General features: G+C 48.4%; 1 protein-coding gene across 1 annotated transcript in view; it reads right to left on the reverse strand.

The window, feature by feature from the left end:
• LOC126540360 (calpain-A-like) overlaps positions 1-3222 on the reverse strand; it is a 29120-nt gene extending 25898 nt beyond the window's left edge. Inside the window, exon 1 of the mRNA XM_055074395.2 lies at positions 2938-3222. Within this exon, the coding sequence (XP_054930370.2) occupies positions 2938-3222 (285 nt within the window). The remainder of the gene's footprint in view (positions 1-2937) is intronic.
• Positions 3223-12499: the final 9277 nt, after the last annotated feature.

The following is a 12499-nucleotide window of genomic DNA, read 5'->3' on the forward strand; positions in this document are numbered from 1 at the left end:
GTCCTGAACAGCACTTTACAACAAACACTGACGACTTCCTCTAGAGATTCCTGTATAAAATGAAATTGACGCAACAAACTGTTCACCGACAAGCTCCCTCGAGTGATAAAAAAAAAAATGCATTCGCTTCGTTGGCACGAAATGACGTCTTTGCAGAACTTTGCACGTATTCATAAGAACGTTCTTACACTAAAAGTGTTGGTAAGATGTTATTCCAATCAATCGTGGTGTTGGACGTATTGCTAGCCAAAACGCCCAGCCATTGCAAAGGCACTCACTAAGGAAAAGGTTCGTGAAGTCTGCCTTAGGTAAGTGACTATGGATGAGTTTCTTCGTGCTTTAAGTACCGATGAATTACAAGTTTTCTGATAGGGAAAGCCTACCAGTCCACAACGATCAAATGCTAGTGATTCATCAATCTCAGGTTTCTACAATGTGGAGCGGTTGCCTGAGCGGCGTGAACTGATAACATTATTCTGTGACGATTGTCGCTGACCATATAAAGAGGAGAGGCAGATTCCCCGCAGTCAAATTCGGACAAATTGAATCAATGCCAGTACCATATACAGTACCAGTACACAGTACCAGTGGCATCCACGACGATAATGGAAGAGAGAATAGTCTATGGGAATTCGAAATCCCACAGGTAACACCGGAAGAAGTAAAGAAAGCCTTGGGAGCTATTCAAAGGGGGAAGGCAGCTGGGGAGGATCAGGTAACAGCAGATTTCTTGAAGGATGGTGGGCAGATTGTTCTAGAGAAACCGGCCACCCTGTACACGCAATGCCTCTTGACTTCGAGCGTACCAGAATCTTGGAAAAACGCTAACATAATCCTAATCCATAAGAAAGGGGACGCCAAAGACTTGAAAAATTATAGACCGATCAGTTTACTGTCCGTTGCCTACAAAGTATTCACTAAGGTAATTGCAAATAGAATCAGGAACACCTTAGACTTCCGTCAACCAAAGGACCAGGCAGGATTCCGTAAAAGCTACTCAACAATAGACCTTATTCACACTATCAATCAGGTGATAGAAAAATGTGCGGAATATAACCAACCTTTATATATATAGCTTTCATTGATTACGAGAAAGCGTTTGATTCAGTCGAAACCTCAGCAGTCATGGAGGCATTGCGGAATCAGGGTGTAGACGAACCGTATGTAAAAATACTGAAAGATATCTATAGCGGCTCCACAGCCACCGTAGTCCTCCACAAAGAAAGCAACAAAATCCGAATTAAAGAAAGGCGTCAGGCAGGGAGATACGATCTCTCCAATGTTATTCACAGCGTGTTTACAGGAGGTATTCAGAGACCTGGATTGGGAAGAATGGGGGATAAGAGTTAATGGAGAATACCTTAGTAACTTGCGATTCGCTAATGATCTTGCCTTGCTTAGTAACTCAGGGGACCAACTGCAATGCATGCTCACTGACCTGGAGAGGCAAAGCCGAAGGGTGGGTCTAAAAATTAATCTGCAGAAAACAAAAGTAATGTTTAACAGTCTCGGAAGGGAACAGCAGTTTACAATAGGTAGTGAGGCACTGGAACTGGCAAGGGAATACATCTACTTAGGACAGGTAGTGACTGCGGATCCGGATCATGAGACTGAAATAATCAGAAGAATAAGAATGGGCTGGGGTGCGTTTGGCAGGCATTCTCAGATCATGAACAGCAGGTTGCCATTATCCCTCAAGAGAAAACTTTATAACAGCTGTGTCTTACCAGTACTCACGTACGGGGCAGAAACCTAGAGGCTTACGAAAAGGGTTCTACATAAATTGAGGACGACGCAACGAGCTATGGAAAGAAGAATGATAGGTGTAACGTTAAGGGATAAGAAAAGAGCAGATTGGGTGAGGGAACAAACGCGAGTTAATGATTTCTTAGCTGAAATCAAGAAAAAGAAATGGGCATGGGCAGGACACGTAATGAGGAGGGAAGATAACCGATGGTCATTAAGAGTTACGGAATGGATTCCAAGGGAAGGAAAGCGTAGCAGAGGGCGGCAGAAAGTTAGGCGGGCGGATGAGATTAAGAAGTTTGCAGGGACAACACGGCCACAATTAGTACATGACTGGGGTAGTTGGAGAAGTATGGGAGAGGCCTTTGCCCTGCAGTGGGCATAACCAGGCTGATGATGATGATGATGATGAATCAATGCGCCATTCAATTACATGCCCTCGCGTCTGTTATGTCACGGCGGAAATGAACTTCTTTCGATGTTATCCTTCCTCCGGAACTATGTTTCGGATTACGGAGGCACAATCAGCAGTTGCAGCGCAGTTTTGCTGGTGGAGCTTGTACTGAATTATTACGTAATCGCCTAGTATATATGGTTACCCTTCGTATGAGCCTGGTTGTATTAGTGTCGGTCACCAACCTAAAATTAAGTAAGCGTACATAAATACAGAGGATATATCTATGATAAGAAGTGACGAAGTTAAGGAAGAGTCGTCAATCACATCTTATGTGCATTCCCAATAACGGCACTTATTGCTGCTATTGCGGCAATTTCCTTTCTTATTTCTCTCTTTCTTTCTCTTTTTCTTTTGCAAGGAATACCAGTCTACTACACAGTAATAGGTCAGCATATTGCTCCCACAAGATGAAGCGCTGTTGCTTACAACTTGATCGTTTTTGAGGGAGTGGTTTGCTTACGACGCCGAACGCTGTCTGGAGAAGTGTTGAGAACATACTGTTGGGGAAAACAGCGGTTGAAAAGTTGGTTAGTCGGACTTCCTTGATGATCAAAGCCCTTCTTGTCTGCTCTTTTCGCCCGTCCCGTCCTTTGACTTAAACTAAGATCACGAAGGTGAACGCCGTAAAGTACCAATAACATGACGGCACAGGCCATCGACGACCATAGCAATCCACATCCTTACATCCTGCCTGTCGCACGCGAAGGCGCCTTCGGGTCGTCGCTGTCGCTCACCGTGACTCTGAGCGGGTGGAGTGAGTGGACGTCGGGGAGCTCGAAGGCCACGGAGCTCGCCTCATACGCGGAGTCAGGCCTGGCCGCAGTGTCGTCGGCGCGGCAGCAGCTGTCCTGGGCCAGGCCCTGCGACGACCGGTAGCCCGAGGCGTCGGGACCCACTCGCGCCGCCGGACGGACGGGCCACACGCGCACTGCGCGTGGGCTGCGACCTCCCGCCGCGCGGTCGTTCGCCGAGCTCTCGGGGTGCCACACCGTCACCGAGCACGAGGGCCCGCAGCCCATCTTCCGCCGGCGTCGCCTCCTCCTCCCCGCCGTAAAGTCAGTCTGCAAGAACAAGATAATCCCCCACATCAGCACAAACCCTTTCCAAGCAGTGATCATCGCAAAGCAGTGAAATGCAAAGAGCCGCTCCTCTTTGCATTTCTACAGCAGCGCCTTGGCTTCTGCCCCAGTCTATTATTTCCTAAAAGTCATCGCTAAACTTTCACCGGTAATGGAAGGTGCGGCTTTGGCGTTACGCTTGACCGTCGCACGTGTACCATCACTGTGGCATCCAGCGAGCGCTGTGCAACACACGCACGCACAAGAAGGCATGGGCCCACGAGATAACCGTTATTTATGGAGCAACTAAGGCCGCTGCGAGCAATGAGACCGGCGCCACGCCGGAAATTGTGCAGGCGATGCTGCAGCTAGCTATACCAATACATACCATGTGCGGCGCTTTATGTGAGAGCTGCGGAATCCGATTGACAGTGGAAGGCGCGTCTGTCGCGCAACAGACTCAGGCTTCAGTCCTCAGCAGGGCACTGCCTTTTTTTTTTTTTAACCGTGAAGCTGATATTGTGTCCCACGTTGAGAAAAAAGCGGGCAGTTTCGTAAAGAATGCTATTCTCATTAAAAGGATGACACAGATCAAATTACGCCTAATGGCTATCTGTCTCCTCCATACAAGGTAAATGGATCCGCCTATGGGCTACAGCTATAAGAAATGTAATTAACATCTGGCGTATTTTGTGTCAAAACCAGCATATGACTATGAGGCACGCCTTAGCGTGGAACCTAATTAATTTGTCTACCTTGGGTTCTTTAACGTGCACCCATTGCACGTCGCATGGGCGTTCTTAAATTTTGCCCCTATCTGAATGCTGCCGCTGTGGCCCCGATGCCCCGATTCGATCCTGCGCCCTCGGGCTTAGCGGCGCAACGCCTTGGCGACTACGCCATCAAGGCGGGTGAGCTGCAAGAAATAAGTCCATGTGCCACACCACTGGAGCATACACTTGCCGGACAAGGTAATGCTTTTCATCAGCCTCGTACTATTTCTCGGCCCTGAAGCTCTTCTCCACACCAGAGCGTCATACACCCAGCTGCGATGTCTTCAGACACGTGCCGCGCATGAAACTTGAGAGCGTTTGCCAGGACTATGTCAGGTTTACTACTACTTACTATTTACCAGGATTACCAATAACCGGAAGCTTCTTTTCAAAATAACAATTCTACATTCTATTTGAGATTCGATTAATGACCACATCCTATGTGTACGAACAGTTGAAAGGATCTCAGTAATATTAAACAACAGCCCAAAGAGGAACGTATCAGGACGATGTCTCTGCCTTGCTTTCATTAGCCCTTCCTTTCCCAAAAACATGTTTTTGTATCTTTGTTTGCTTGAGTTAGTGGGTTTATGCTCTTTTTTTTTCTTTCGCCTTTCTTTTTTTTTTTCTATCGCCAGTTGAGAAATAACTCGGACACAATATCCCGACGATTCGTGTATCTGCTCGCTGGCTAAATATTCCGCTACCGATTTGGGTCGGCTGCTCCGTGCTGAAGTCCCCCATCAATCCTTAAAGCGTACGAATAGCCTCGTATCAGAAGGGACATTAATTTCGGGCTCCCGTTTCGGCCGCCGCGGTATAAGAGCCGCGCGCTCGAAAGCGTCTCGCTCGAGGCCTGGATTCGGGGAACCGTCCTGAGTGCAGCGTTGACCCATCGAGCGGCTGTCACGACATCGGCAAACAAACGCTCCCCTTTCTCCCGCCTCGCATACCCTCCCCTGGAGGTCCCGCCGATCCTCCTCGCGCTGGCCAACAGCCGTGAAAGCCAGGCCGCCTTCACTTCTTGCCTTCTCTCGCTCGCCCTCCAAACGCCGCTGCACGCGCGTGCGCCCCGCAACGGACGCAATTGCGTGACTGCAACCACCTCTGCGCATATACAGCACGCCTTGTTGTTTTTTTTTCTATTGCTTTTCTGCCCTGTCCAACATGCGCCCCGCTTTATGCAGACAGCTAAGCCTCGACTGAACAAAGCTTAAAGTGGTTGCCTCGCCGCCATTGTCTTCCATATGCAGCTTTTGGTAACATTGCTCATACGCTCCCCACACGCCAAAAACCTTTTCTCGAGCGCGCTGTGATAGAAAAACCGTTAATGAGCTTTTTTTTTTTTTTGCCATTGGTCTACAATGTATGATTGTCGTGAGCTTGACCCTATAGAGCACGGAGTCCTGTTCGGCTGGTCCAGGCACAAAGCGGTCCAGAAAAGTTCTAACCGATTGCCCTAGTGTTTCTCCTTCTCATTGCAGCAAGAGCTCAACGTGTCCTGTAGATAACACGGACTTGTGACGGCGATGTGCAGAAAGAAAACGTATTTTGCAAAGACGTTCGGTTAACGGGCTTTGTCATTCGCTTCTCGAAACTGTTCAGTGCAGCATCGCGTATTGCTGCGGATGTGTATTTGCGTCCCTCTGACGCGGCGGTTGCTTCGTGTGTTGCAAATGGAACATTTGCGACGGTGATCGCGATCTAGAGAGAGACAAAAGGGGAGGGAAGACAGGGAGGCTAGTCAGTATAAGTACCGGCTGGTACCCTATGCTGAATAAAGGGGTAAGGGAACAAAAAAAGAAGAAAGAAAAATGATAAAAATTCACACATTAACGCAATGCTACGCGCTGCAACATTCAAAAACGGTCGCACAATTCACAGGTGCTTAGAAACTTCACCAGAGTCCTTAAGGTCTTCAGCGCCGAAACCCGTTCAATCTAATCTAATCGTGATGTAGGTGCTGAACATTACAAAGCAGCACATATGCTATAGGGAATGCCTTGCTAGAGGACTATAAGGATTAATTTTGACCACATCATGGTTCTTCGTACTACCAAAGTGCGTGGTTGTATAAATACAAGAATGTGTGAGTGCATGGATGCGGATATTCTGCTCCGAGCTCAATCAGCCGTCACTACCGAATAACAAAAAGTCCATACCAGCTGCAAAAACACGAGCTTTCGTGTAAGCGGCCGGGTCCTATCTGGATGCTTATATTCCAGTTCCCTGATGCCGAACTTACGTAGCCACCGATGCAAGCATCGGGTGGTAACCCGCAGCGTTGTTTGAAAAGCCCAATCAAACGCGCTTCTCGTTTATGGGATGTTGCTTTATTTTGTTTGAAAGCGAATAGCATTGCCTACATTTAACAGTTTTCTTATCTAGTTGGCTGAGAAGAGGCGAGGAGCAGGCTCAAATGGAAAGAGTTTAGACGTAGCCGAGCCAGAACAGTGAAAGTAGATAACCAGATGAGGAAGGTCCTGCCGGCGTCTGCGATTGGTGCGCTTCCCCTTACTTAGCTTGCAGTGGCTGGTCGAGAATCGCGGGGACGTGCAACAGAAGGTTAAAAATGCCACTAAAGCGGATCCTCAGAAAAGTAGACTTGGCAGAGCAATGTCCCATACGTGCCGAAACGTCTCGATAACGTTATACTGCCACGCAAAATCTTTTATTATACGCAAATAAATCCATGCTGCCTGTCAGTTCTTAGTAGCTGTTATTTCAATGCATAATGTAACCGCGCAAACGACAACGGAGGAGGAAGGAAACACAATGGACAAGCGCGGACAAGCGCCTTTTTCTGTTGCATAAGCTCTTAGTAGCCAGTGCCACAGCGATCGGCGGGCAACCAGCTTCTATTCCTTTCTGAACGGGGCGGTCTCCGGCTATTCAGAGAACATTTCAGTTTTGTTCGGCATATTAGTGCGTTTTTAACGCGTACAAGTCACTTCGACTCAGTAAGTTATCGCGGTTTTGTGACGCTGCGTGACAGACAGACAAAGTGGGCGCAGCCCGAAAAAGTTTGACCAGTAGCGATTGGTCAAACTTTCCCCAACGTCGCAAGAGAACTCTGCGTTTCAGACATTTTATACTTTGAATGAATAGGCAGTATTTTAAATGTAATGTGTCGCGTAGTTTTAACGTTTCTGGCTTTTTTACAAGCGTTACAAATAACTATTGAACCCTTATGTTTTTTTTTCTTTTGCTTTTTCATGCGTGATGTTTCAGTTTGGGCTGGTGTCCTCACTGAACTAAAGGAGGCAGCTTCATTATGTTTGGTGAATGAAAGGACAAGTTAATGGGTGATGTGTAGGTGAAGTTCAACATAGATAGGTAACTGGGGTTCTCGCAGTAAATTACGTATGCAAGCACTCTCCTGTCTTACGAGCGTGTCTATGGAGCTAAAAATAATTGAGCTCGCTGCCGTCACAGAACTGCAAAAGCCACCATGACTAAATTTTGCGAAAATGGCTGGTACGCTATGGAAACTGCCTATCTGAAGTTAAATGCGGTTGGATCAAACACATAATTTGTAAAAGAAAATCTTATGCAAGTGTTAAAGCGTGTGATGTGGCCGCAATCAGCTAATGGTTTCCAGTGTGCCGAGTGTGGAACGGGGAGGGGGACATAGTAACTGCAAGGTGCAACAAAATTATTGCGTTCCTGGTCCACTTTGAAGCGTTGCAAATGATTGCTGAGCCGCGGTTTTTCTTTCCCTATTTTCAGGCGTCATAACACGTTGTGACTTGGTTTCAGCGATGTCGTTGTTGAACTAAGCAAGGCATTATGTTTATATTTGGCGAATCTGTTGTGCTCTTTCTCGATGTGAAAGCGCATATGACAACGTTGCACATGACGCCGTCATCAACTCCCTGGAGACTATTGGAAATGGCGGCCGCATGCTCCGCTGGTTATACGACTATATAACTCGCAGGTCTTTTGTTGTACAAACAGAAGATGGCCCCACAGCTGAATATTACATTTACTGCGGCGTGCCTCAAGCAGGAGTATTGAGTCCCACGTTGCTCAATGACACTCATTGGACTTGCTGAAGTTTTACCTAAAACAATCTACCTCTCGATATACGCAGATGACACCTGCCTTTGGACGTCTACGGCAACTCGCCTTCAGGTTTGCGCGCGATTGCAGCAGGCAGACACATTGACATCAGCATACCTTCAAACACAAGACTTGACTGTATCGACCGAGAAATGTGCATTGATTACATTCACACATACTAAACCTATGACACCATATGCAGTCTCCATTAATAGACACACTATCACCTATGCAAAGATTCATCGATTCTTGGGCGTAATAACCGATCGAAATCTTTCCTGGAGCCCTCATTGCACGTACCTGAAAAAAAAACTGTTGTCGATTGCTCAGGTACTGTTATTCATCTGCGGGAAAACATGGGGCACATCTGCATGCTCCATGCTTCAGTTGTACAGAGCTGTATTCCTAGGCTATTTACACTACAGCCTTCCAGTGTTGTCCAGTACGTTCAATTCAAATACTCGCTCATTGGAGAGCTTACAGGGCCAAGCACTGCGCACGTGTTTAGGACTTCCTCGCTGTGCATCAACAGCTGCAACAATCGTGCTCGCCAAAGATCATTCCATCCAAACATACGTTGCTACGGATTGTCTCAGTAGGCATATCCGTCATCTTTCCCGCGTCCCTGATCTTGGCATTCTTGCCATCGCAGAGACAGCATGTAACGTTTTCTGAAGTTATAATCACCCATGCAGATTGTATTCTATTAGGATACATACCAGCAGCAAGACCTTCATTACCCATCTAGTGTCTCCAACAGCCTCAGGTGCGCCAAAGTATTCCGGGTGTAAAGAAGAAGGTCAGTCACCCAACAATAGCTCTGAAACAGATGAGGCTGCTGTTAATGAGACATACGGGGACTGAATACACATCTATAATGATGATTGGGTCTCACCTACCCGCTCTTCAGGTGCCGTTATCATTCCGGCTACGAAAACTACAATCAAATTCAAACTGTCCCACATGACAACATCAACAGCGGCAGATCTTGCTGCCCTGCGTGCTGCTGTCAAATATCTCCTGCAAGAGACACCTCAGTAAAGGGTCATCTTTTGCGGCTCTAAGGTAGAGTCTGCTCTTCAGAGTCTGCATTTTGCCCTACATCATAGCACTTATGAGCAGCTGACATGTGAAATAAGAGATCACCATCAAGCTGTCGCTAAAGGGCACGAAATTAAATTCTAGGGGCTACCTGGACATACCGGCATTGCTGGTAATGACCTCGCCGACGAAGCCACCCGGTCTGCCAATCTTAAAGCTCAACCAGTTCCAATCCCTTTGTGCAGAACCGATGCTGCAAAAATGCTTGATATTTTGGCTAAAGCTATGACACACAAATAGTGGTTTTCTCCCAACCTCTCGAAGTCTCATCTTCATAGGCTGGATCCATCCTTAAAGCTACAAGTGCCATCAAAAGTTTCCCGCTCTGAGGCGACAGTATTGTGCCACCTCTGGCTCTGGGTGGCATTTACGAAAGCCCACTCGTTCCACATTGGAATGGGGGATACGCCCATGTGCGACTCTTGCGAAACCACAGCAACGATTGAACACATCCTGTGTATCTGTCCCCAATACGACGTCGAGCGCGGAGCTCTCCGGACCAGCACTGAACCAGCTGGACTCTAGACAGTTTTCGATAATGAAGATCCTTGGACCCTGGCTGTACGCGTCGATGACACAGAAAGCCACGAAAGCGCTCTTGAAATACCTCAAGTCGACAGGTCTGGGGAACTGTGTGTAGACTCGATGCGAACCTTCAACTGTTCCCAGAAATGTGCTCTCTCTCTCTCCTCTATCTCTCTCTCTTCACCCCCATGCCCCCTTCCCCCAGTGCAGGGTAGCAAACCGGAGGTGCGTCTGGTTAACCTCCCTGCCTTCCCTGTCTTCTATTGCTCTTTCTCTCAGTTGTACTTAAAGACGATTCAATTTTTGAGGGAGAATAAACATATTGTCTTAGATATATGCATCCTGCTGAGCACATTGACAAAGCGTTTTCGTGCGCGGCCAGCCCTTCTTTAATTTTAGCCGCTCTATACTAACGACATTTGACGATGGTCATGTAATAATGATGCTTACTTGTTTGTGTATAGCACGTTTGGTTAAAGGCAATATGCCATGGTAGAAATGCAAAAAGTATTCTCATTTTGTAAAAATATCCAAAGTGTTCAAAAATGGTGTTGATGCGAAAGCTACATATGTGGGCAGAGAATATTAACAGGTTGAGTGGGATAGCAAGCGTGTTGCATAAGAGTGCATGGGTGTATAAGTGTGAAACGCTGGACATTGATGAAAAATTGTTAAACGCAGGGCGTTTTGATCAATGAGGATGAACAAAAAAGGTGAAAACAGCGCAAGAAATGTTACAGTGACGTTTCACTACGTGAACTTAGGTGACGCGCAACCGTATAGATGCTATAGAGCACACGATGCTTTCGACCCTCGGTGCGCCTAGACGCCTACAGTATCCGCCTCGCAGATTGTATTCAAGACAGAATTCGCGCGGCACGCCATACGCAGAAGCCGCCGGAATAGAACGCCACGTTCTACACATTTGCTTACTATGTAAATTACCTAGCATGATGTCAGTGTGCACAGGCAAACATGAACGCTTCATACCCGATGACCGCGGACACTCAACGGGCCGACATGAATCGCCGCAGCAGCAGCGAGCGTATTAACCTGCGGGCTGTTTATCGCTTCAACGCAAATTGAGCGGTGGGTACACAGCGCACGCAAAGCTACGAGCCGTCGGCCCACCTAGGCTGTGCCCCAAAAGCTGATCGCTTTCAAGTTAAAGCCCGCGCAACCGTGCGCGGCCGAAGTACAACGCTTCCCCTCCTTCCTATCCCCCGGCAACATGCGCGCGACGGAATACGGCACGCTTCCTGCCCTTGCCCACGCGACATTGAGCCATCATCATTGGCTCACCGTCGCGCGCTTTCACTGCCCATACAGCGTGCGGCGTGTGAGGACGATGTTATCGCGAGACGAGCCCGGTAAGTATGCATCGCAAAGAAAACCTGTAGCAACTGTCAGAGGAGATCAACCCAGCGTGCCTCCACCTACCCTCCTCCTCTGCGATATTTCGCCTCGTTTTTACGTTACCTACACATTCCTCTAGGTTGCGTTACTTTTCCGCGTGCTCAGCGTGCTCCCTCGTACTTTCCGCGGCGCGCGATTCTCCTCACCTCTAGGCGCCTTCTTCCGCCGCTTGCTTCGCGGATTCATACAGGCACCGCCGACTTCATGAGCTGGTCGGTTACACTTGTGCGCAAACTGACCGCGTATATACCGTTACCCAAAAGTTATATAGAGAGGCAAGAATAGGACGGTTGAGCTTCGCCTATAAAAGCGAAACGCGACAGCATTCAACGGTCCCTAACTGCTTCTCACGCTTCCCGGCAACTGCAGCTTACGTAACCGTAGTAGGACCGATAGGCGGCGTCGAGGTGTTCAGCAGCACCCGTTTCGAGCTCCGCAATATCCATGTTCTTCTTTGGTTATAGCACTAGTAACCGACCGAAATCGCCGGAAGTTGTTCCACAGGCCGAGTCCCGAGTTAAAGGTGAACCAGGCAGGGCGTCTGCGTCTGAGTGTTTGCGTCCGTTGCGGTAAACGACGCGAATATCGTACTCCTGGATGCGCAGTGCCAAACGGGCTAGGCGGCCAGTGGGATCTTTCAAGTTGGCGAGCCAACAAAGCGCGTGGTGATCTGTGACCAAGTTGAATGGGCGCCCGTACAGGTATGGTCGGAACTTGCCAAGTGCCCATACTAAGGCCAAGTACACTTTTTCGGTCGCGCTGTAATTGAATTGGCCTCGGGCTTCGTCAGCGTGCGACTCGCATAGTCGACTATGTATTCGGGGTAGCCGGGCTTTCGTTGGGCGAGGACGGTGCCGAGACCGACCCCGCTGTCATCTGTATGTACCTTAGTTGCAGCTGACGGGTCGAATTGGCGAAACATAGGTGGGGAGGTGAGAAGACGACGCAGCGTAGCAAAGGCGGAGTCACATGCAGGGGACCAGGAGGAGAGGGCGACGTCACCGCGTAGAAGCTGAGTCAATGGCGCCAAGATCGATTCGAAGTTCCAAACAAAGCGCCCGAAATGTGAGCACAGGCCCACAAAGCTTCGAAGTTCTTTGATGGTCTGAGGCTTCGGAAACTCAGCGACTGCTCGACGTTTTGCAGGATCGGGTAGAACGCCGTGCTTGGACACAACATGGCCTAAAATGGTAAGCTCTCGCGCGGCGAAGCCGCACTTCTTGAGGTTGAGCTGGAGGCCAGCGTTCGTTAGACAGGTCAAAACAAGTCTGAGGCGGAGCACGTGAGTCGGAAAATCGGGCGAGAAAAGCACGACATCATCGAGGTAACACAGACATATAGATAACTTGAGGCCATGCAGC

The sequence above is a fragment of the Dermacentor andersoni genome, chromosome 3 (assembly GCF_023375885.2).
Source record: "Dermacentor andersoni chromosome 3, qqDerAnde1_hic_scaffold, whole genome shotgun sequence".
In the NCBI taxonomy this organism is placed as follows: Eukaryota; Metazoa; Arthropoda; class Arachnida; order Ixodida; family Ixodidae; genus Dermacentor; species Dermacentor andersoni.